We start from the raw sequence: 23,753 nt of genomic DNA on the forward strand, positions 1-23,753 counted from the left end.
CAATATTTCAGCGTGGTAGATTCCTTTAAATGGAACTGTAGTTCGTTTTGAGAGTATCACCAAAATCCCCAAACTTTATCACCCGCTTAAGAACAAAGACAATAAAAAATGTGTTCAAGTACGATTACAGTGACAAAGATTGGCTTGAGCGTCTTCAAAACTTTTTGACAGATTGACAGATGTATTACAATCAGTGATTTAACATTTCCCAGACCTTAAACTCGGTTTCCTTAATTAGTTGGTTAGTGTATAAAAAATTCAGATTAATTTTGATTGTTTTTCGATTCGTGTAATTATGGATTACACATTGCATAACTTTGGGCGGAAACATTCAGCCATGAAATTCAATGCTGAGAAGAGCATAATGCCTTGTCCTGTCCGTGAGAGTGTTTATCCAAGTATTTCAATGAGTTTAGCGTCGTACGCCTTGAAGAAAATATATTTTCTTTCATCAAACATCAATTTAATTGTCTAACTAGCATTAGAACTTTATCATTAACTCGTGATGCGTTAACGTGATTTTATTTCGCATTTTGTCTTTATCTCGGAATGATTGCTTTAACAAGGCTATTGGATATTTATGTTAGAAGTACGAAATATCATTACCCTTGCTTACACACACACAACCACAAATTGTGATCATATGTAGCGAATTGGCTCAAGCTGCGAAGTAGATGTCAGTCGTAGAAAAAAGAAAATGGTGCTCAAGTGCGTTCGTCCACCATTATGTCAGCTCCGTTTTCCAGCACAGCCTTCCAGTCCGAATCCGACGTATGTGTGTGTGTGTGTTTGTTTTCCGCTTATTCGTTGGGACCTGTGAAAACAATTCATACAATGCGGTTGAAAAGTGTTCCTTTCCCACTCAAGCCAACCCTTTCCCTCGGAACACCCGGAACTCGACGTCATCGGTTCCATTCATGGCAACCGGATTGGCTGCGATGATATTGACCCCGAGGGTGCATCTGCCAGCTTCGTGTGTCATTTCCGCGTTTGCAGCATTGCGTCTGTCCCTTCAGCCCGTCGTGCATTGCGCTGCGTTGCCATTTGGAAAAAGAAAATGTACAAGAAAGCTGAACTGAACTAAGCGCTCGGGATGTATCGCGAGTGAACAACGTAGTCTGTACTTGCTACGGGACAAAAGCAACAGGACAGAACAGCACACGAGACGGCAACAGGTCACAGCAAACGGAGATAAAACATATCTGACACGTCTGAACACGTCGGCACGAGAACATTGGCAACATGGAAATGACACTTCCGATTCCGCAGTTGGACGTAGAAGTAAGGAAGGGTGTACAGTTGGGACAACCAGAGAGACACATGGTGACAACGGTACACACGTACAGAACACATACATCGGCACATCAGGAACATCTGGCACCATAATTACCCTGGTGTCCTCTTCCCTTACCCCGACGCCACAGTTATGCACCGCCCGGGTTCCACGCGTAACCACAAGCACTACCACAATCTTACTCACCTGTCATAACCTGCATGAATTCTGCAAAACGAGATGAAAAATGAGTTGTTAGTGAGAGGGTACTCCTCGCCGTTGCATCATTAGCTACCGTCCATTACCTTCAAAGTCAACCGTGCCCGACCCATCCGCATCAATCTCATCCACAATGTCATCCAGCTCGTTCTCGGGCACCGCACCGTCCAGCTCGCGGAGAATCTGCTTGAAGGAGTTCACCGGAATGAAACCCGTGCCTAGGCATCACGAAACGAACGACGAATGAGGTTAATTAGCTAGACGCCCAAGTTCCCCTGCCCAAAGCCCTTACCATCCTTATCGTACAGCATGAAAACTTCACGCAGTTCCGCCCTCAGCACATCGTAGTCTTCCTCCGGCTCGACGTAATTCGATGCCAGCTCGATAAACTCCTCGAACTCGATCTGACCCGACTCATCCTGGTCGTAGTCCTCCATCACCTCCTTCAGCTCTTCCTCGGACAGAGCGTATCCTAGCAGCTCCATGATCGTACCGATCACTTCCAGCGAGATGCTGCCCTTCTTCTCAATGTCGAATGCGTCGAAAGCATCCTTCAGGACTGTGGAGAAAAGAGGCACAAGATAAAGTTCGGTGATACATCCTTGCAAACCTTTACCAAGCCACTTACTTTTCATTTGATCCTTGCTCAGTTCAGTATTCTCCATTTTGTTGTTTGCTTAGAAGATCTCTCTCTCTCTCCAACGAACGATTACAGAAAGCGACGTTAAGGTTTCCTTGACCACACTCACAACACTGACCGTGACCGTGCTGTGCTGCTGTGTTCTCTTCTTTTTAAAAACCCCAATTCCCGAAAAGCTATTACACTCGTTTGCGGGGCCAACAGCTGCGATGGGTTGCGATTTTATTGATCTATTTCGATTGCTGCAGGCAAGCAATAAAGCGATCGGATCGTACACCGTATTGATCGTTTCGATGACACGCGCTTCAGTGTATTGTGACGTCACTAGATGCCACTCGAGCGACCACAGCCACTATAATCGCCAAACACAAGGAAATGGCGAACGGTGAACGGTGCTGTACGGTGGAATGCGCATTGCATACTTTCACTCGAACTCGGGGCCAAAGGGCGAACGATAGCATATGGTGATCGTGATTCAATCTCTTGCCGATGGTATTAAAATTGGATAATTGCCAAAAGGCATTGAAGCATCATGTTGGAAAACTATTTGGCATCCCTTTTAAGGTAAATAAACAATACTAAGCCGTGTGAAAATTTTATTAAATCCTTTTATTTTTATTTTCATTGTGTTCTTATCGTTTTCCATGAAGGAAAAATAAATACAACTTTCCGATAAGAGTTCCCTGAGTGTGAGTGCGATAAGAGAAATGAATAACACGTTTCAGAAGTGGTTCAGTGTAGTGGTGTTTGGGTGTTTTGTGTCAGGTGAGTATAAATTCGATTATCATCCCTTCTGTACAGTTCGATTCAATCTAATCCGCTAAGAATAAAGGGAACGTATTTTTTCGTTGGACATTGTGTTTAATTTATTCACCCGTCATAACCTCCATAAACTCTGTATAGAAAATTGGAAGTTAAATGAAAATGTTGTCTAACACCACAGTCTCATGATCGCTTACCCTCAAAGTCAACCGTTCCCGAGCCATCGGCATCAATTTCATCGATGATATCATCCAACTCATTCTCCGGCACAGCACCATCCAACTCCTGCAGAATCTTTTTGAATACATCGACCGGTATAAAGCCCGTTCCTGAGAAAAACACACATTCCATTTCATATTACGATTCTCATTTTTCCCAGCAGCACACTATTCGCTTACCATTCTTGTCGTACATCATAAACACTTCCCGAAGCTCGGCCCGTAACGCATCGTAATCCTCTTCCGGTTCCACAAAGTTTGATGCCAGTTCCAGAAACTCATCAAACTCGATTTGACCCGACTCGTCCACATCGTACTCTTCCATCACCTCCGTCAGCTCTTCCTCGGTGAGCGTGTGGCCGAGCAGCTCCAGGATGGTGCCGACCACCTCCACCGATATGCTGTTCTTCTTCTCGATATCGAAGGCCTCAAAGGCTTCCTTCAGGACTGCAGAGTTGTGAGTTGTTTTGGTTAATTAAAACATACCCGGCCCTTCTGGGAAACGCTTTTTTGCTGAGCATTTCGCTATCACTTACTTTTCATTTGATCCTTGCTTAACTCGGTCTTATTCATTTTGATAATCGATTAAGCGCACGATCACTTATTCAACAACAAGAGAGTAATTATCGCACAAACGTCCCGGTGGAATGGATTCCGTGAAAAGACTAACCGTGACCGACACTAGGGTTGGCCCTTTTTGTAAACGGCAATCCCATCCGATGAGGCTGATTACAATCGTTTGCGAAACTAAAGCTTGTGGGTTGTGGGTTTACTTCTCTATTTGCAGGCAATTTTGTCGGTGATCGGACAATGTATACACAAAGTGATCGATTTGGTTCGATGTTGCAGAGTATGCAGGGTGTCTTGTACGTGAGCGGTCACCATTGCATTCAGAAATCTGTTTATTTAGTTACTTATTGACACAATGTAGAATTTTACGCACCTTTTAAATATTTAATAAAACCGTTTCTCATGAACAAATGCAAAACACATATTTATATATTGTGTTTAACTTTGGACTTGTTTTTTTTTATTTAAGTCTCTTGCACTTCTGAAATTAAAACCGCAAGCATTTGACGAATGTTTCACAAAACTTAACAAATATTATTAAAATAATTAAATAACAACCTACAAAAAGCTCAAAAATCGGTGCCGGTTAAGGTTTCTGTTTTGAAAATTGTTAAACGCCTGACGTTATGCAATTTGGTGCTCAAACTCAAATTTCGTTCGTTGCAGGGGTTTTCGCGTAAATCCTCGTAACTAATCAGCAAACGAATAAGCTCTACTGCAGATTGAATGACTTACAACCTTTTTCGTGCCCTCTACCTACATTTCGCTAAACGCTTAATACGATGTTGGTATATCTAATTAAACAAATTTCACCCTTTCGGCACCATTCTATCTGCATCGTTCGACGCGACGCGCTTATCTGCCGGTGCACATGTCAACTCCCCGCAGCGTTCTATCCGCTAGGGAAATCATCATATCAGTGTCGATATCAGGCGCAATTGTGTGTGAAATGCGTTGCAAACAATCGTCAACGCTCTCGTTTTCCTCCTCTCGAATGTGGCACGTGAAGGGTACGCAGAATGGGAACCGAGGCTACGGCACGGTCGGTGAAAAGCTATTTGCTTACCTGATTGCAATGCACGCTCCTCAATTTGATTAGATGATTATATCCTCACACGCTTTTCCTGTCCCTGCCCGTCCAGTTCGTCCAATTCTGCTTCAACAACGAACCAACTGGTGTGACACCGATAACAGAGCACTAATGAGTGCTCGACGAAGTTTTGCAAGCGACACTGGGTAGTGTAGTCAGTGACAATTTGGCACCCGGAAGTGTTTCACTACTGGAAAAACGGGAGACTAGTGAGATTAGTGTCCGGTGAAAATCATTTAGAACAATTAGGTGCAGTATGAAGGGTAGAGTGAAAATTACCAGCTCGAACCGGCCGAACATTCGACCGAGCAAAAGGTTAGCTGAAGAGGGAGCATAATTTAAATCGCAAATTGTGACGATTGGTATGATCGGCTGATCTTGTTTTGTGTGGTTCTTTAGCAGCTGCCCTCCAACGCTCGATTGGAACCGGAATCGTAATGGCTGCCTGGCGGTTCTGTTCTGTGTGGTTTGCTTTTCCATCCTGATGTGTCTCGTGCTGGCTGAGATATTTACCAAGGTGGATGAGAAGAATGTGTAGGTTGGGCGAGTCTTTTTTTCTTGGGAAGAGTGTTCTCAAAAAAATTATGCCTTCTACAGGAATGGCACTACCCCGGCACCACCACGGCCTGGGAAAGGCTTCCCCCTATTGGTTGTGGATGCTTACGAAGATGCTGTGAAGTGCAAAGTGGTTTCACAATGTGTTTTCCAATGCTCCGATGTGAACGTGATTAACATATCGACGGAGGTTCAAGAGTTGGCTAAGGTGAGCTGTTAAAGTGTTGTGTAGCTTGAAAAAATATGTGTCTCAATACAATCCTTCCACCCGACAGGCCTCCTCTTGTTCTTCATTCGGTTTGAACGTACAAGCTCTCCGGACATCCGATGACGTCCTGAGAAGAAATTGGCTTCAGCTCGACGTAGACCTCGACGTTGCTTCACTACTGCTGATTAACTCCAACATTGCCACCATCGAACCGGAATCATTTGACGTCGGTTCAATGTTTGCCATGACCGTGCTCACGCTACAATCGCTCAAGCTCGATCATCTTCCGACCGGGATTTTTCTGGGCCTTCAAAGCTTAAAAGAGCTGAACCTGCTCAATCTCCCGCTACGCCGCATCGACCCGTACGTGCTGAGCCCGATGAAGTACTCGCTGACGCGGCTAATCATCGAAAGCAGCCTGGACTCGATCGGGCCACAAAATCTTACCGGATCCGCAACGCTCCCACGGCTGGAGATACTTTCACTGGAGTACAACCATTTCGACGACACGCTTCGGCAGGGCACTTTCGCTAATCTGCCATCGCTGACGAGCCTGTACCTGCGCAGTTCACACATTACGTGGCTCGATGTGGGAGTTTTCCACGACATATGCAGCACAGTGAAGCAGATCCATCTGATTGGCAATAAGCTGACCGTTATCGAGCCGGGCGCGTTCGACTGTTTGCGCGGCACGGAGGCAAAGATATATCTGAAAGATAATCCGTGGCTGTGTGACTGTTCGCAGCAGTACCTGCAGGAGTTGCTGCTGAACACTAACCTGGTGCTGGATCAACCCGTGTGCGAGAGTCCGCTCGAGCTGAAGGGGATGTATGTACGCAATGTGGAGCTCTGCCCATCGCCAACTGTTTCGATTGTGCCATCTGGCGAGATAACGACAACGGTGGAGCCGACGACGACAGATGCTCCAAGCGAATCAGTGGATACTACTTTGCAGGATACGACAACGACTGCCATGACGACGACTACACAGTCTACTACGGTAGAGGAAACGACGGAGCTGGAAACGAGTAGTACAGATGATGCGACTTCCTCGCTAGACGAGACCACTACGGAACAGCAAACAACCGAGGATGATTCAACGACTGCAGATACAACCGACTATACCTCGGATACGCCGTCAGATACAACAATCGACACTACGACGGAATACACCACAGTTTCTACAACAGATTATACCACCACAACGGAGACAACTTCAACCGCTACTTCCACGGATACTACACCAAGCACATCTTCGGTAACGGATCCAACAACGACTGAATCTTCAACGGTAACTACCACAGAGTTAACGACGATAAGTACCACGCCTGAAGCTACTACAACGGAAAGTACCTCTTGGAGCAGCACAATTTCCACCACTGACCAAACGACATCCACCGAAAGTACCACGGCAACCGACACTAGCAGCACACCAACAACGACCCTGCCAATGTCAACCGCTCCACCCAATTCTGTACAGCTCCAGTGTGAAAGCACTGCCAATCCAATAGCAGCCGAAGTAGTTGCGGAAAAGGTAAAGCATCGGTTGGTGCGATCTACCGAGTCCGGTACGATTGGTCTCAATGTGGCCACTCGTACGAAGCTCTTCACCATCTCCGAAGCGCAGGAAGGTGTCGTGGAGCTGCTGTTTGATAAAACAACGTACGGTGCAGTGCTCTGGTTTCACGACACCTCCACCCTGGCGTCCGTGTTTTCCACCAACGTTGAGAGTGCCGCTCACTGTCAAACGCTCAGCAGCCAGAAGCTTCGTATCGTGAACCTGATACCGGACAAGAACTACATTTTCTGCGCGTTTAGTCTTCACGAGGTGATGGTGTCACCGTTCAACTGTTTACCTTACAGGCTGCTGCCGATATACGGCCAGCGGCCCTGGATGGTGGAGGATCAGAAGATCATGATGATAAGCATCATCATCTCGTCGATACTGGTGGCCCTGCTGACCGGTGTGCTGGTGACGTACTGCTTCTTCAAAAGTATGTCCCTGTACCAGTCGAACCGTGAGTATGCGGGGGGGCGGATACCGACGCGGGGATGGGACGATGCGTGAGGAATGGAGTTGTAACGGTGCAGGAATGTTGCCACTCTTGAAGGGTTCTCTTTTGTTGTAGATTCCAAAACCTCGGTCCTGCCGGTCGAGAACAACACCGTGAAAAACACGTACATGTCACCGATGCCACCGAAGAAGCCGCTGACGCCGGAAAGGTACGTTAAACATTCCAAGAACTCGATGTGTTTTTAGACCGTACTTCCCAAACAAAACCGGAAGCATGGAAAACATTTTGCAAATGAAGCTTCTGCGGACTATTTTGACCAATTAGGCACAATTTAATCTCCTACTTCCATGATACTCTGATACGAAAACTTACTATTCCTATCCTTCTCGGGTAGGCCAAACATCAAGCGAAGCGTGTCGGATACGAGCATCGAAAGTGGTCGCAGCTACGTGTCCGCCGTTGTGCCCACGACCCAGTTCCAGTACATATCCTGGAAGATGGAGAACCGTTCCCGACCTTCGCTGGAGTTCTACCCGAACGAGCCGCCACCACCACCCCTGCCGCCCCACCCGAGCAAACGTTTGAAGAAGCAAAAGTCTGAGATCAAAATAAACTTTCCCGCCCAGCATCAGCAGGGCATCTACGACGAACCGGCCGGAACGAGCTACATGGGACGTAGCGCTGGTACGCTACATCAGTCACTCCGCAGCAATCGGCACCGGGCGTCCTATGGTGGTGTGATCCACTGAGGGTACATCGTGACCACTTACCAAAAATTGCCTGCACAACTCTATTTGTATGTGTGTGTGTTACTAAGCACCATGAATAAATAATTCGAATACGACAGACAGGTAGTCTGTGGGCCGATTACTGGGAACGAGCGAGTAAAATAGTTCGGATGCATTTGTTTCCCCCCTCCCCCCCCTGCAAGTAGGCAGACAGCCAAAAACTTTCCCAAACTGCACTCGTAGAGTGCTGCGGGAAGGTTGATTGGTTGACTGGTTGGTCGAAGAAGCCGGGGGACAAAATATCGAACGGATGACGTTAGCTTCCGCTGCCCATCTGTTTGCACTGCGAGAGCATCTCCAATCGCGTGTCCCATGTTCACTGTATGAGTGACTCTGTACAGCACACCAGCAATACCTTTATAGCGGTTTATGAGAAAAACCTCCCGCGCGAGACTCCCGTTCATCATCGTCTTCATCCCGACCAGCATCAGGCAGTACATGGACAGTGAGCACAACAAAGCATGGTAACAGTTTTCCCGTCCACCAACGGTCCTTGGGCATCACGTATGTTAACCGGTTATAAATGCGCCCGGTAGCATATGAAACCAGAACAAAAGGCGCAGCTTGTACCGGCTGCGAATGGGGGTTATTCTCGGGTGTCGGTTTCACATATTTTTAGACCTAGCGGCCAGGCCTCAACTTTGGACAGGTTGCACGAGCATGGTATGTCTTGGTTGAGACAGACAGGGAAGCAGGCGGAGATCGGTTTTTTTCTTTTGTACAGCATCTGATGACAGATAGACGCGTTGGCGTTTGTCAAGGATTGACCTGAGGCAAGCGTTTAGGCGGGAAATTGAACCAAGAAAAAAAAACATTTTGTACTTGAAAATCTTTTTTGTTTTCGAACCACATAGCTGTTGCTCGATGTTTCGTCCGGAAGGATGTGTGGGACAATTGGATGAGCTTGTTTTATTTGGCAGCCCGAAATAATTTACGCTCGTTAGGTCAAGAATGTTTATGAATGAGGATCGTAGTTGAAATATGTTTGGTAAGTTATTTGGAAGCCGTCTATAAATATTTTTACTATTTCGTGGCATATTAACGTCACTAATTGACGTGGCATAAATTGTATACTCGCTGGTGGAAAAAACTATTCTTCAAATAATTCTGGTTAATCCTCAGGGGTGGTCCGGAGGCCGAGGCGACAGCGGCGCCGGTCTTTACACGGCAGGACCGGGGTTCAAATCCCATCTAGACCGCCTCCCCGTACGTATGGCTGACTACTTTGCAACAGGTAAAATTCAGTCACAGAAAGCCAGGAAGGGCAGGCCGAGACCTCTCGAGGGTGTAGTGTCAAGGAAGAAGAGGAAGAAAGAATCGCCCCAAATACATACATAATAAAGTAAAAAACATAAAATGAGCAAAAAACCAGGCATCCTTCAATTGCGATAATAATGTTATGTTTTAATCAACTCTATTCCCGGTTCCCAATTTTGCGGAAACAATGAACTCAGAAGCCGCAAATCAAATAATCGCTCCTCTCGCTATAGTGCGTGCTCCACCACCAAAATGCAACAAGTGATGCATTTTAATTGGCCGGATATCAAGTGCAGTTTGGTGTATGCATTCCCTCGAGCTCCCTCACACACACACACACACACACCCAGACATTTCGTTCCTCCACCTCAACAGGGAAAACAATTAAGCGAACACAGACGCATCCGCGCCTTTATTCGCGTGGATGAGCGCTCGGCATTCAAATAATGCGTACGTGCCGAGCATAATAGTGCAAATCATAATTTCATCAAACATCAACAATTAATCGATTTCAGGGGCAATGATTTTGCCTCGCAAGCGTTGGCAATGGATTGCAGTTTAATGCCCATTTGCAACATTTTTATTGTCAATTGATAATAAAGAGAGCATTTTATCGATTCCTTTTGGAAAATTACTCAGCTTGAGGTGGGTGAGGCAGGTGAGTATAATAAATGGGTAGCAAGGTCTTTCAAATTCGTTCTCACAATTACATTTAAGGCAAACGGGATGATATAAAATTGTTCCTAGTTTATTATGCTTCACATAATCTAACAAATCCAATTACAATGGATTGCTCCTATGGAGCAGTGGAGGATGTCATTTATAATCCTTTATAATTGTTGTGTGTTTTAAATGGTTAAGTGAAGCAAAAAAAAAATAGATCAAACGATCCAATCCACCATCTCGTGCAACATGAAAAATAGATCACCGCTGGCAACAGATTTATGATCGTGTCGAATTCCCTCACACAACACAAACACAATGTAAAACCGCGCCAGCCAGCTCATCAAAATAGACACAATGGCGTACCGTGAGGATTCAAGATTGGAAAACAGCTCTATTATTGCGGCCCAACCCGTGGGATGCGACAAGCGGTGGATATGAGTATGAACATTTTCGTACAGGCCACAGAAAAAAGGGAAACAAACAGAAACAGATGAGTTTTAGGTGGATGGTGTACGAGCAAGCAGTAGCATCAGCAGCAGCCGCAACATCAACAGTACACAACCGTACATTCTTCGAAAGAACCGATTAAACCATCCATGTCGAGCGTGTGGTAAGCGTGTTACAGCGTTTACAGAAAATCAGAAAGCGGTAGGAAAATGATTCTAAATGAATCCATCCCACTGCTACCGGCTAAGAAGCTCACCAACACCAATATGCATTCGAATGTGGTGGGGTAGAAAGAAATATGGGGAGTTTGCAGGAAGATTAAGACGATTGCCAATGGAAATTTCCTATCTGGCGTGGAAACTCATTCACAGATTCAGCGATACGGTTGCACGCTTTCGTTTGGCTGGGGAGTGTGTGAGTGTGTGTGTGGCTTGGAATGAATCCTCCTAGAAGTTGAGAATTCGATATAATTTTTTCCCTGTTTTTAACTTTTGATGCAAATTGTTGTATCTATTTTTTGTTTTTTTTTTTTTTTTATTTTCACTCAAGGATTTAGAGTTTCAACGATTACTTTAACACAATGGATTCCTTTCTGCAGCAGTTTTAGTAAAATTTACTTGGATGTGTTCAATAATTTTGATTATTAAATTTTTTATTATCGCACAATATGGTGCTTGCCGACAGCCTTGTATGCTTTGAGTAAGAGTAAGTTAATGACCTCATCCAAATCCAAGGAAAATACAGTAGCAATCAAGAAATCAATAGCACAGATCTAGATTGATGTATTCTGTCATTCGGATGAATATTTTCGAGGATATTCAAAACTAAGATATCACTGAAAAATAAGAGCTAAAATAAAATTTACAGAATTTTACTGTTTTTTTTTTTTACACAAAATACACTCATTATACAAACTACTGTCACGATGGACGAAGTCACATTGGACTGTAAGTGAGAATGCGCTTCTGAGATATGGACTCTGTCCAACATTATTGAACTTCCCTAAGCCGCGTTCGAGAGGAAGATGCTCAGAAGGATACAAGTCCTTCCAGAACCAAGCTCAATTTAATGATGTTCTAACAAAAGACTTTTGGCTTGCCAGGCTCTAGTGGCTGTTTAGATCAGGAAAATGCCACCGGATGACCCAACCCATTTTTTGGGAAGTCTCCTCGTGCAGAGATGCCCAAACTGTTTGGTAGGGCCAAACTGAGATGGAGTGATGGCGTTGATGCATCCGCCAGAACGTTCTTGATGATAGATCGACAGAGGACGGTGCTATACTGCGGGTAGTATCAAGGTCTTATGCAGCACGCCAAGGTGCCACGCGAAAAAGTTGTAACGTCTGCTAAGTAAGTAAGTGGGGAAACCTGCTTCTACCATTCTTTATGACTGAAAAATTCATATCAAATTCTCCCACATCCATTCGCATCCACGTTTGTTTGATTACGATACTGGTCTTTGATTTGCCCGAAAAGTATCATCTCCACCACACACAACCAATCCGTGAGTCGCTAGAGGAACGAAACATTGTAGCAGCTCCGAAAGAAAGCCGTACCGAAAAACCACAGCCGTTTACTAATTGCTTGCGCGGGTGTTTCTCCGGTGTGGCGGAGACCCAGCCTACACGCATAGCGCACGCACACACTTCCTCACCACATTGTTGTAGTTTCGGAAAACAGGGGAAGTAATGCATGCATACTTTTCGAACCACACGCACACACACATATACCAACCCAGACAGACCAACCCACACGCCCCCGGCACTTCGAAAGCGATTGTAAGCGATTGGAATTGGGGAAATTATTATCAGCGTACAGATGGTGAGCGAATGAGTAGAATAAAAATAAACGTTTTTCACGTTCACTTTCATACAGATGAGTGGAGTGAATTTACTGTAAAATTTGACACCTCCACTTCGACCGCCACCCACCCATCTCCCCATCCAAGGTGCGTAACGCGCACACACTACCCGGGATCTGTGTGAACCATTATAACGAAACGGCATCGATACGGGATCGGCTAGCAGTCGGCACCAACTCCGCTGGGGTCACATTTCATTCTACCGAGATCCGCAGAATCGGGCAACCACTTCCGGGCAGCACGCAGCACTCTAGTTGCCTCTAGTTTTCTTCCGTACCACCGCCACGCGTAACTACCCGCACCAACATGTCGGTCGTTGTAAGTATTTTGCGTTTCTGGATCGGTTCCAAAAAACTCGTTGAACTCGGTGGCATCGTGAAAAACGGCGGGAAGGAAAATTCGCACCTCGCATCAACCGTGTGTGGCCAGTCTCTGTCTAGTGATGTGATGTTCGTCTTTTGCCCGTTTGGGCATCGGTCCAAGAAAAAGCCTGGCCCGGCCCGGCCTTCCTCGTTGACTTCGCTTTCCCTGGCCGTTTTCTAGGAGCGTGTTCCCGGGTGGCTGTTGGAGACGACGCTCGGAAGCAACTATAAAATATAGTGCAGTTGTACATATTAATAAAGCAAAACTGCGTCTAGGCTTGGTGCTCCACCGTACCGTATGCCCCGTGCTCTAGTACGCCGATTCATTTGCAGTTGTTGTTGATGCACCACCAGCAAGTGAAGGCCGCACAGAAAGGGTTAGAAATATTATAGTACCTTGTACCATGTACGTTTTGCCCAAGAATTTCGCATCTCGCATTGTGCATCGTTTAGCCCCGTGTTTGCTGCCTCCTATCGCTCAAAGGGTTCTGCTTAATAACCGAGCATCCAACGGTGATCCGTTGGTCCATTGCTGCATCCATTGCAGTTGTATCCAATACCGGTTGGTCGCCAGTCTTACGGTGAAGAACGCTCAGTGAACAACGGCAAGTGCAGTGCACCGAGATGGTTAGTAACCGTAGGTGTTGCGAAACCCGTGACAACTTGACAATTGGCCGAGAGGTTCTGAGTGGGTAGAATTTTGCCAAAAAGCTTTTTGCAACATTCTCGACCGTGGTACACCTGAATGATTGCAATCAGAGGAACTAGATGCAGGATGGGAGCTGGGAGGTGCAAGCAGAACGACCTGCTTCCTTACCTTCTCCCCTCCGGTTGAGAATATTGGAACCTGTGAGCGTTTGGTCCGTCTGTACGTAATGTTCACCTGAAGGTTAAAGCGCAAGGCTCGTGGAAAACGAACAAAGTGTCCAATTCGGGTCGGAAAAAAACGGCAGAAAACAGTGTTCTCCTGGAAAGACGATGGTGCTACGAACCGTTAGTGTGGTGTTGTTAGTGTGCCAGTGGTGCCTTCTGCCATGTGAAGCTCAATCGTTTTTTCGACGCTCAGCGGTTTGTTTTTCGGCTAGCGTATTTCGCGAACAACACTTCGGTGACCGTTGAGGCACAGTTATAGAAGAGTCAGACAAAATTGGGAACCTAGTTTTCAGGGGACGGTCGAGTTTTTAAATCGCGTGCTCCAAAACAACAGGAAATGGAAATATGCTTCCCGATGCGTTTTGAAATTGGAGACACGAAAATATTGGGCCCGGAAAGTTGTTTTCGTTCACACCCAGCAATTTATGTACGAATTTAATTTTGTGGAACGATGACTTGTGCGATCAGGCCGGGAATTATTTGCGTGCAGTATTTTGGTCCCTTACCAGAGTTTTTTGGTGTGACATAAGACAGCAAATATTTAAGTCACTCTAGGTCAAAAGAGTTTAAAGCCAATTGTCTTGCCTTCATGCAGCCGTCTAAGAGGAGTTTAATTTATCTAATGGATTGAGAGTGGTCTGTTCGCTCATCTTCGACAGCTGTTTCTTCTCGGCTGCAAAGCAAAACAACCCATCCTGTCCAGGTGCATCATTTCACTGGACCCTTCCCGAACCACCCCACCCGGAGACCACCACCGCGACCAATTTGCTAGATTTAATGGAAATTCGGCACCTTCAGTGTGCCAACAATTCATTGACTTTACGAGTGACCTGTCATATTTTTGTATCGTCAGCCGAAAGTCAATCCTCTCCCTTTTTCCTAGCTTAAGGTCGAGAAAATATTGGCAACCACACGTGGGGGGATGTGCGGGTTTTTGGGAACCTCTGGTAAACCGAGACTATAAAGAAACAGCAGTAGAAATGACGGAAAACTACCGACTGCCTGTGTGGAATACGAATGAGGCCCATCACCACACAAGACAGCGTGTACCGCGAGCTAAATCACCGGATCAAAGGCCCAGAACACGTCCGTCTATTTATAAAATAACGCTGTACAACAACAGTACAGCTGCTGCTGCTGCTTATGTGGAGGGCCCGGTTTGGATAAATCCTATCGAGTGTCTTGAATGTTGAAGGAGGGCGTACAATTTCTGCCCTTTTATCTGACGCTAGAAGTTTTCCATTTATGGAGAGGGGGAGCGATACAACAAGACCTTAAGCTAGATCAATAAAAGAGCAGTGCCTGAGAGAAAGATAACATTTGGTTTAGTTCTTCGAAAACCTTAGTCAACCCCTTTAGAATGATTTTCTAATATTTTGTTCCTTTTATGTCTCTCTCTCTATTACAGGATGATCTTGACAAAGCTCAGCTGGAACGTAAGTATAACAATGCGATTTAAAACAGGGTGGAAAATCGCAAATCGCATCACATGTATGTCTCTTTCTATCGCTCAAGCTCTCTATCCATCAACAGTAGCGAACAATTTTAGTATCAGATACTAGTTGGGCCTTATTTTTTCACAGATAATGCTAACAAAATTTCATTTGGAAAGTTTTCCATCAATTGATTTGTAAGATTTTTGTTTTTTTTTCTAAATATTAAGTAGAATTTTGATTGGCTAGAGAAGGGATTATTTAAATATTCGGTACGTAGAGGAATTAGTTGAAAGCTGAGATCAAAAGTTATCCCAGAAGATCAACCGTCAATTTGTGAAGTTGGTCATAACTGAACTGATGATCTGCAAAAAATATTTGACTTTAACGATTTTTTCTAAATCGTTTATTAATAGAGGCTCAGGCGGAATCTCTGCGACCTTATTTGCCTCTATAAATTGACAATGAAGTGATTTGACACTTACTGATTTTTTGAATACTTTTTTTTACTAAAATAATTATCATTTGATAGAAGTTATCGAAAGCTATCTTTGATGACAGAATGGTATGGGAAGTGGCGTAAATAAACTGACCCTGAATTAATGAATGATTTACACTCGGAGAAATAACAAAATCAATCATATTGGTTTAATTTAGCTCCCTGAACGAATAATATTTTAAAAAAATTAAATTTTTTTTCTAATGTTAAATTAATGCTATAAAACGCCAAAGTTTTGTGGCTATCATTTTGCAAACCACTGTAAACAGAATCTCAGCGGAAAACAATCACCCTTCTCAATTATTTTATCGTCTCAAATCTTCTCCCCACCGATTGAAGATGAGTGAAAAATCGGCCCACAATAACAAACCCTTAAACCGATCGGCTGAAAAAGGAAATTGCCCTTTTTTCTACAAATGGTTACACAAATTACAAAATACCCTTCAAAACGGTTACGATTTTTTCATACGCATCGCCTTACCCAATGCATATAATTATTGCTCCCAAGCAGCAAAGCGATTCGCTAATGATTGACCAATAATTACAGCCCTCCGTTCCTCCTCCAACCCACCTTACCCTTCACCACACACCAAGGGGAGTCCCTTACAATTCAGCAATCGAAAGTAGTTTGCCAAATTCCAGTTTTCGGGTCGGACTTTCACGACAACCGCGCGGCAAGCCCCCAGATAATACGATGATCACACACACACACACATGTCCGCGCACTCACATTGTTTTCCGTCTCGGGCTACCATTTTGCGCGAATGTCACTTTAATTGTCGGTTGTATCGATTCGCAAAGTTGTGTCTTCCGTTTCTTTAGTTGTCTGTTGCATGTGTTTTCCTTTATCTCTCTCTCTCTCTCTCTCTCTCTCTCCCTCGGCTGTTTGTTTGATTTGTTGCGCGCACATTAATTGCCAACGCACCATTAATCCCTATCATCGGTCGGTTTCCTTTCGATTGTTTGATCCATTTTGATTCCGTTTTTCGGCTGCACGGTGATATTATGTAAAGTGCCGGCAGCGGTATGGACAGGTGCTAAATTATCACGATAAGGTCAGAGGCAGAGGATGGGAAGCTGAGGAGAGCAGAAGCTGGCGGTTGGTCCTTTCACCAACTTAAAGTCCGGTGGTAAATCTAGCTAAAACAAAGCATTTAAAGGTGGTGCGACACGAAACGACATGACCTAGGACTATGGGGTTTGTCACAAAGCTCACCGGCTACACGGTTTGGGCTTGGTTGCTGTCAGTGTTTGTGAAGCGGTGGGAAACGAAGGCGAAATTAAAACTAGACAGCTCACTCCACTACACACCCACCGTAAGAGTACGCATGTCCCCTCGGGTGATTAGGTGAGAGGGAACGAGCGAGAGAGAGAGAGAGAAAGCATGAAGGTTGTAATCATTTCCAAAAAATGCCCACTCCAACCCGCACTCAGCTACCGTTCCGGCGCTCCGGTTCGCATCTAAGACGGTACGTAACGGCAGCTAGACGACAGCAAGATCCTTGAACATTTTGAGGTTGGCCTAATGGCGAACGCGCCGGTAGGGACCTACCGGGCTTACAGTTTCTGGGAGGATTATGCCAATTTTGTGCCCCCGGAGAGATACACCTAAAAGGCTTTCACTTTCACCAGGTAAGGAGGTATGATGAATTGATCCTATTCCGTGCAGGATGACGTCAGTCGATAGTTGTTGATTGTGACTACCTGTATTGGATCGCGTGTGGAATGAGATCATACTCCCTAAGTACGGTTAGAATTTAAAGCGCCATTTTAAAGATTCCATACGTCAAAACCCACGTGGCGAGTGTTGACAGATGCGATTTTAATTGCCAGTTAGAAGACAACTGTCACTAACCCCTAACGAGGATTCCTTCGAGATTACTTCAGATGTATTCTAACGCTACGACAGGTGTTAACGGCGGTTCTAATTAATCTTTTGATTAGCACCCATCACAACGCCAATGTCAGCCACCTATCATTCCACCGATAATTCCTTCTAACGATACAAAATATCTCACCCGAACCGACGCAAACAGGTCGATGGCTGAGGCGTTACAGAAGCTAGAAATATAAAAGAGGCAAACCAATTTCTAATCTGCTTAATAGGTTTGTTTTACAAGCTTACCGAAGCTTACTGGCAGCAGTTGGCGGGACCTTGTTTAGCTTCGGGGCAGGCTCGTTACAGTTTGGTGTGGCTCTCGGACCAAGGTCACACGGACCATTCCCAACAACGCTCGAGCTCGGAGCCTAGAGAGATAATTACAATTCTAGCACAAATCAATAAAATCGATTATTCAAAATTTTACGATCCGTTTACGAGTCGTGGTTGCAAATGAGGGATCGTGCTACTTGAGCGTTCCGGTGGGAAAACTTGGCGTTTGTCAAATGTATAAAAAGTATCAATTTTTCTAAACCAAAAGGTATCATGCTGCGTTCAAGGGCAATAGAGTGCGTTGGGGAGTCGGTTTATTTTCACCCACCTTCCTGGTGGCTTTATGTTCTTGTTAGATTAATTTTGCTCTGTTTTTGCATCTCTTGATGCTCATTGAGGCTGTTGGTGTGAAACTTGACACGCTACTTAGCGTTCTCGATACTTTCTGCCTAGCTTGAAGCCTAATGCAGGTCTACAGTGCGTTCAAGCTGCTTGTCAAAATCATCATTTGGATGGTGAGAAGCAGACCCACACGAAAACCAGTCCAACAGCTTCACCTCACAACGATCGAGAGCAATGGATATTGGTCTGGTACGCGCATTAGTACACATGACTTAAAAAATCGCCTATGAAGCGGTTATAAACGTCCACCTTCAGCGATCAATAGAAAAGTGCAGTGCGTCTACATAGATTATGATCTCGTTAATAATCCTCGCCATGCCCGTTCGCGGGGTTTGCATTCGCGGATCTGGAGCAGTTCGTGTTTGCGTCATACACTCGCCAAGCTCGTCCACCATTTGGCGATCGCCTCGATCGGTTGGTGCCGGGTTTTTTTTTCTGCATATTTATAGTCAAAGCGTACGCAGCTAATTAGGTTAGCTTCATTCCTTCGCGAAGAGTGCATTCGCACTGCCCCCCGAAAATAAAAACCGGGCTCATCTCTTCGATGATCACGATACAGCACGGACAGGAAACGGAGCGTTCTTAGCCACGTGTTGGTGCAGAGTGGCGCAATTATTGCTCTACGGTTGAGTTTTAAAATAGACCAACCCAGCCCAGCTGTTGTTGGGACGCAAAATAAATCACTCTAGGTTGCGGTCGAATAGAATCTCGAAAAAAACAACACGAAAGGAAAACAAAAGTACTTCCCTCGAAAAAAATGGCGTGCTAATGGGTTAGGTTTGAAGCATGATGGCAGATTGAGTCGTTGATGGGTAGAGTTTTTTTTTCCCCTTTTTCACTCGCTCGTCTTGTTTTTACACTTTAATGCTGACGAATAATTTAACCGTCGTTTGCCAATCAATTAGCGGCTCATTGGTGAGGTTTGGTTTTTTATTTTCGGCCCCAATTTGCCAAATGCTGTGGCGCGCACGTGTGACGGAATGTGTTGATGGACTCGGCGTAAAATCAATTACTCCACGGATGAGAGAAATCGTGGATTGGAACCAGGGGGGGAAAAACATTGCTCCAAATTGACCATCCACATCGGGTCTAGAACAAGCTTATCTGTGGCGAATCTGGTCTTCTGGTTCTAGCGTGTATTTGGAAAACCTTTTTTTTTATTTCATATTTATCTCTGTTTAAAGCAATAAATCAACTCTTCACACAAAATTGCCTCTGTTTGTGCATCGAAATTCCATTCCCAAATATTGTGCAAAGGCTACAAAAATATACAGCGCATCACCCAGACACGCCTTGAGTGTTGGCAATTCATCGCGATAACCGTGAACTTGAATTATGGGCTTGCTGTAAAAAATTAAAGCACCTCCAATTCCGTGCCCCTCCCCCCAGCCTTTCCATCCACCACCCTTCTAGACTCGCAAAAACCCCCACAAAAATGAAATCATCTTCCATCGGGAACGCACGGTACAGGGTTTTTTGGTGGACCAAACAATAATCTGATAAGCGCACCCGCAAACACACGCACACGCGCAATTGCATCGCAAATGCATTTACAGCCGTACTTTCGGATACGTGCCCCGGGTGCAGTCTCCCAAAAACTGCTGCACGAAATGTCAATGAATGGTACGCCCGGTACACAAGGTGGGCTGAATTTATGAGGCTCCGGTCGCCGTCGGTTGCTTGACGGATGTGCTTCACCTGAACTTCACCCAAGGCGCGTTGAGCGACCGAGCGGTGTGCAGTACGCTGCATGATAATGAATGAAACGTGCGCTTTTCGCGAACTCGGTGAAGGTACACGCGGTGCATTGCGTTGTGCAGCAAGTTCAGGGAGAAAGGTTGCCACGGATTGAAGCAATTAATGCTAGATTGAAACCGTGTTTTACTCGTCGTGTTTTGCGAGCTGTATATTTTATCGTCGAGCTATTTGTGCTCCAAAAAACTGTACAACGAATTCATGAGAAGCGTTAGGAACCCGTTAAATCATATAATGGATTTTATTTATTATGATAATGTTTAGTAAACTGTAAGGTATAAATTTATTAAACTTGCTACAATGCTCAGCGAAAGACTAGCAGCTAAAATGCGGATTCTCACACTCCCGAAAACCGTTTAAAAAAAGCCATTCCGCTTATCACACATCGCTTAGTAGCTTCGCTCAACAACTAATGAGTCCCGAGCGTGTTGTTACGGTTTTCATCTCACTTAAACGAGGCAAAACGGAACGCATAAAGCGAAGGGACCACCACCGAAAGCACGTAATAGAAAATTTCATTTTAATTCACGTATGTCCAACAGTAGCCTCCAACAAACTCGAGCCTGGCTGCATAAAACGCGTCCCCCCTTTCCCGTACTACCCGTTTGGGGCGTTTTGTATGCGAAATTTTAGCTTCCGTCAAAGCGGTAATGGTGTGCCGTTTAGAGCTGTAAAATGGACGCAAATAAAACGCAAAAAAAATGCCTCCTGATGCGCTGCATGTTTGGATGGTGATGATGAGAAAATAAATTTCACAACTCCGACACACTGTAGTTTTGCAGGCACAGAAAGAAGCACCCCAAGGGTGCACCAAATGCTCGGTGCATGCATGTAGGTGGTTGGTATGGATGTACTGCCGTTTGTCCAAGTACTGCACACCGTAGTAAAGCGGGATGACGCGACTAGTTTTTACGATCGCTCTAGCCGATGTTCATTCATTAATAAACACACCGTAGTGCCGAAACGAACTGTGAAACGATCGTGTGGAGACGTAGGACTTGTGTAGCAGCGGCAAACACCTCGTGCCAAGGAAAGGCTGAGTGAGACAGCAGCTGCAAACACTTCACATATGCACATCAAGCATCAAGAGATGCACCGTCTACGATAGAAAACGGCTACAATGCTTCAGCGAATTAAAGAGCGTTCAAGATGATGTACTAAAAATACGCCCGTTGATGGTGAGATACATCTTCTCACTTATAGCTGAGAGAATAAGCGTGAGAGATGGGAGACTGTGTGTGATGCGCGTGCGTTTTGACGATTCGTTAAGTTTGAGGTGGAAGCTGCTAGACAGATCACAGATCTTTATCGAATATCCTCTTGTTGTTTCCAGTGCTCCGCAATGCGTTCAACGCATTCGATCAGGAGAAGAAGGGATGCATCGGCACGCAGATGGTCGGTACGATCCTCAGCATGTTGGGCCACCAGCTCGACGACAAGATGCTGAAGGAAATTATCGACGAGGTCGACGCCGACGGTTCCGGTGAGCTGGAGTTCGAGGAGTTCGTTACCCTGGCCGCCCGGTTCATGGTTGAGGAGGATGCCGAAGCCATGCAGCAGGAGCTGAAGGAAGCCTTCCGTCTGTACGACAAGGAGGGTAACGGCTACATCACCACCCAGGTGCTGCGCGAGATCCTCAAGGAGCTGGACGACAACCTGACCAACGAGGATCTGGACATGATGATCGAGGAAATCGATTCTGACGGTTCCGGCACCGTGGACTTCGATGGTAAGTTTCCATGCAGCAATTACTGACCAAAGTTTGTCAAATTCTAATCAATGCGAATATCTCTTTTGCCTACAGAATTCATGGAAGTCATGACTGGGGGTGATGATTAAGAACGCATCCTGGAATCCTGCAACCAAAAACTTAAAAGCGTAAAAAAAACTCCTACAACAACCATTTTCTTCGTTAAGTTTCTTCTTCTTCACACCGTGACGTGCCATCAGGACGCTACTCTTCCACCAGCACCACGTTCCATCTGCCACCAAACATTTACGATCTGCTTGAAGGACAAGAACCGGAACGGGTACGAACCTGGAGTTACTTCAGGGAAAAAGCAGAGGGAAATCCGTACCATCGCCGCTCCTTATCGTTGCTACCAAATGGTTGTTCATAGTGTTACATTCTATCCGTTCCGTATTATCCGTGTGTGGTTGCCAGGGCGGAGCGGCTCCCTCTTCCCGTTGTTTCCTTCCGTGGTGCCACCGGTTCTTGCCTTGGTGGTCGGTGAAGCTTAGATGTATTACCCAAAACACCAAGACCGTGCGCTGCGGCACGGTGCAGATGTTGCTGTTGATCTTTATATTGTAAGCGAGAGCGCTAAATAAACAACTACTGTGGACCCTATCTGACTGGGTTGCCGCAGATAACAAACCGATTAGGGTGGAAGCCATGCTTTTTTTGCGCTTTGATGACGTCTAATGGGGCTTCGCGGAAAAGGGGATTAGAGTTTTAGTGTGCTGATTACAGGGGACCGGCATAGTGGCACGAAGAAGTTATTCATTTCCTAGAGGGCTTAGACGATTCGGGCGAGAAATGTGCCTGTTTTGCTGAAGAGAAGTGGAAGTAAACATGAAAGCGCTGATGGTATGATGCGCTTAATGTTGTTGCGTTACGCAACTTTCGTTATTTATGTTACGTAGTTCGATGGATTTTGAAGAATTTTGATGATAATTGAATATGATGTTTCGATGCCTTCATTAATTGATTACAAATTAAAAATAATATCAAATTCATGGATAAAACATTCTTCAACATTTGGTATGATTTAATGTCAATGTTTGTAGGCTAAAGCTAGTGGCGATTCCGTGGGCAAAATGCATACTTTCAGGTAAAGAATTATTAGTTTAATTTAGCTATGATTTGCAGATTGCATAATTTCAGGCGTATTTGCTTAATTCTTTAAAGTTAATTTTTATTTTTTTTCACATCGTTTCATTTGGTTTTATTATATTTCTATGTCAAAATATATTCAAAAAATTCTATTTAATAAATTATAAGCTTTATTTCTCATGCTTATTTTACAACTTAAATGTATAAAAAGGCAGCACTGAATCTTATCGGAATTATTATAAATTATAAAGGCAAGCCAGATTCGAATGTTTTTTTAAAGTACCCTTCGTAACTCCGTTTCGAGTGTTATTTGCAATTCTGAAAACTCTCTTAAAAAATCAAAACTCATGCTTTTGGATGCCGAAAGTAGTCTCAAATGATGTGAGAGTATTTATCTCCAATAATTGATTAACATAGATGATTTAATGAGCTGTAACTCATAAAGAAAATTCAGCTAAATGTATAAAGCTTATCTAAATAAATTATTTATCGCACGTAGCATCCTAACAAGCGATAAACTATTCAAATTTGGTTGAAATAAATTTCAATATGTTCTTTCTTAGCATACAAATGTTTGCAAAATTCCTTCCCTACAATGTTTATCATATCGCATCTTCTCATATCCTCTCATAACCCCCAAAAAACCCCGAGCCCGTGTTACATTCTGACGTGAGTTATAAATAATTCAAACATCTTAATTAATGTTGCCCCAGTCCGGTAAGGCCGCCGGTCATAACGTGAGCAAACAGTAGCATTAATCAGTACGGTCTAGCAAAGAGAATATCAAACAAAAATAAAAAAAGCTCTAGATTGTACCATTTCGCGTGCACTCGGTGACCTTTCAAGTTATTTCACACATTACTCACCGAGACA

The 23,753-nt window shown here is 44.7% G+C and overlaps 4 protein-coding genes across 8 annotated transcripts; 2 read left to right on the plus strand and 2 right to left on the minus strand.

The window, feature by feature from the left end:
- Nucleotides 1-485: 485 nt before the first annotated feature.
- Nucleotides 486-2,320, minus strand: LOC118511324 (troponin C, isoallergen Bla g 6.0101-like). The gene is made up of 5 exons (XM_036054248.1): nt 2,121-2,320; nt 1,785-2,051; nt 1,579-1,710; nt 1,481-1,501; nt 486-814 (listed from the first exon to the last, which is right to left on the minus strand). The coding sequence occupies exons 1-5, from the start codon at nt 2,155-2,157 to the stop codon at nt 801-803; spliced, it is 471 nt and encodes a 156-aa protein (XP_035910141.1). The 5' UTR covers nt 2,158-2,320; the 3' UTR covers nt 486-800.
- A 403-nt stretch (nt 2,321-2,723) lies between these two features.
- LOC118511325 (troponin C, isoallergen Bla g 6.0101-like) lies at nt 2,724-3,848 on the minus strand. Its single transcript, XM_036054249.1, has 4 exons — nt 3,649-3,848; nt 3,293-3,559; nt 3,092-3,223; nt 2,724-3,027 (listed from the first exon to the last, which is right to left on the minus strand). Exons 1-4 carry the CDS (start codon nt 3,683-3,685, stop codon nt 2,999-3,001), a joined length of 465 nt encoding a protein of 154 aa, XP_035910142.1. The 5' UTR covers nt 3,686-3,848; the 3' UTR covers nt 2,724-2,998.
- Nucleotides 3,849-4,914: 1,066 nt separating this feature from the next.
- Nucleotides 4,915-8,427, plus strand: LOC118511326. 3 transcript variants are annotated; one of them, XM_036054250.1, is made up of 6 exons: nt 4,915-5,087; nt 5,172-5,306; nt 5,370-5,535; nt 5,603-7,553; nt 7,647-7,758; nt 7,945-8,427. In XM_036054250.1, exons 1-6 carry the CDS (start codon nt 5,029-5,031, stop codon nt 8,297-8,299), a joined length of 2,778 nt encoding a protein of 925 aa, XP_035910143.1. In that variant the 5' UTR covers nt 4,915-5,028; the 3' UTR covers nt 8,300-8,427. The 3 variants fall into 3 exon arrangements, with proteins under 3 accessions (XP_035910143.1, XP_035910145.1, XP_035910144.1); XM_036054252.1 differs by having other exon boundaries at nt 7,665-7,758; XM_036054251.1 differs by having other exon boundaries at nt 5,175-5,306.
- A 4,025-nt stretch (nt 8,428-12,452) lies between these two features.
- LOC118511327 (troponin C, isoallergen Bla g 6.0101-like) lies at nt 12,453-22,425 on the plus strand. Of its 3 annotated transcripts, XM_036054254.1 has the most exons (5): nt 12,453-12,485; nt 12,583-12,886; nt 15,212-15,239; nt 21,378-21,773; nt 21,849-22,425. In XM_036054254.1, the coding sequence occupies exons 2-5, from the start codon at nt 12,875-12,877 to the stop codon at nt 21,881-21,883; spliced, it is 471 nt and encodes a 156-aa protein (XP_035910147.1). In that variant the 5' UTR covers nt 12,453-12,485; nt 12,583-12,874; the 3' UTR covers nt 21,884-22,425. The 3 variants fall into 3 exon arrangements, with proteins under 3 accessions (XP_035910147.1, XP_035910148.1, XP_035910146.1); XM_036054255.1 differs by lacking the exons at nt 12,453-12,485; nt 12,583-12,886 and adding an exon at nt 13,256-13,557; XM_036054253.1 differs by lacking the exons at nt 12,453-12,485; nt 12,583-12,886 and having other exon boundaries at nt 15,176-15,239.
- Nucleotides 22,426-23,753: the final 1,328 nt, after the last annotated feature.

Source organism: Anopheles stephensi, chromosome 3 (genome assembly GCF_013141755.1).
Source record: "Anopheles stephensi strain Indian chromosome 3, UCI_ANSTEP_V1.0, whole genome shotgun sequence".
NCBI classification, from domain to species: Eukaryota; Metazoa; Arthropoda; class Insecta; order Diptera; family Culicidae; genus Anopheles; species Anopheles stephensi.

Bases quoted from the DNA above. Each gene is read 5' to 3' on its own strand.
- LOC118511324 (XM_036054248.1), bottom strand. From the start codon at position 2,157: ATGGAGAATACTGAACTGAGCAAGGATCAAATGAAAA. The intron at 1,711-1,784 runs GTAAGGGCTTTG...CGTGATGCCTAG, and splicing joins CATGCTGTACGATAAGGATG to GCACGGGTTTCATTCCGGTG. The intron at 1,502-1,578 runs GTAATGGACGGT...CTCGTTTTGCAG, and splicing joins GGGCACGGTTGACTTTGAAG to AATTCATGCAGGTTATGACA.
- LOC118511325 (XM_036054249.1), bottom strand. From the start codon at position 3,685: ATGAATAAGACCGAGTTAAGCAAGGATCAAATGAAAA. The intron at 3,560-3,648 runs GTAAGTGATAGC...ACAACTCTGCAG, and splicing joins AAGCAAGGATCAAATGAAAA to TCCTGAAGGAAGCCTTTGAG. The intron at 3,224-3,292 runs GTAAGCGAATAG...TGTTTTTCTCAG, and splicing joins TATGATGTACGACAAGAATG to GAACGGGCTTTATACCGGTC.
- LOC118511326 (XM_036054250.1), top strand. From the start codon at position 5,029: ATGAAGGGTAGAGTGAAAATTACCAGCTCGAACCGGCCGAACATTCGA. The intron at 5,088-5,171 runs GTTAGCTGAAGA...GTGGTTCTTTAG, and splicing joins AACATTCGACCGAGCAAAAG to CAGCTGCCCTCCAACGCTCG. The intron at 7,554-7,646 runs GTGAGTATGCGG...CCACTCTTGAAG, and splicing joins GTCCCTGTACCAGTCGAACC to GGTTCTCTTTTGTTGTAGAT.
- LOC118511327 (XM_036054253.1), top strand. From the start codon at position 15,191: ATGTCTCTCTCTCTATTACAGGATGATCTTGACAAAGCTCAGCTGGAA. The intron at 15,240-21,377 runs GTAAGTATAACA...TGTTGTTTCCAG, and splicing joins TGACAAAGCTCAGCTGGAAC to TGCTCCGCAATGCGTTCAAC. The intron at 21,774-21,848 runs GTAAGTTTCCAT...TTTTGCCTACAG, and splicing joins CGGCACCGTGGACTTCGATG to AATTCATGGAAGTCATGACT.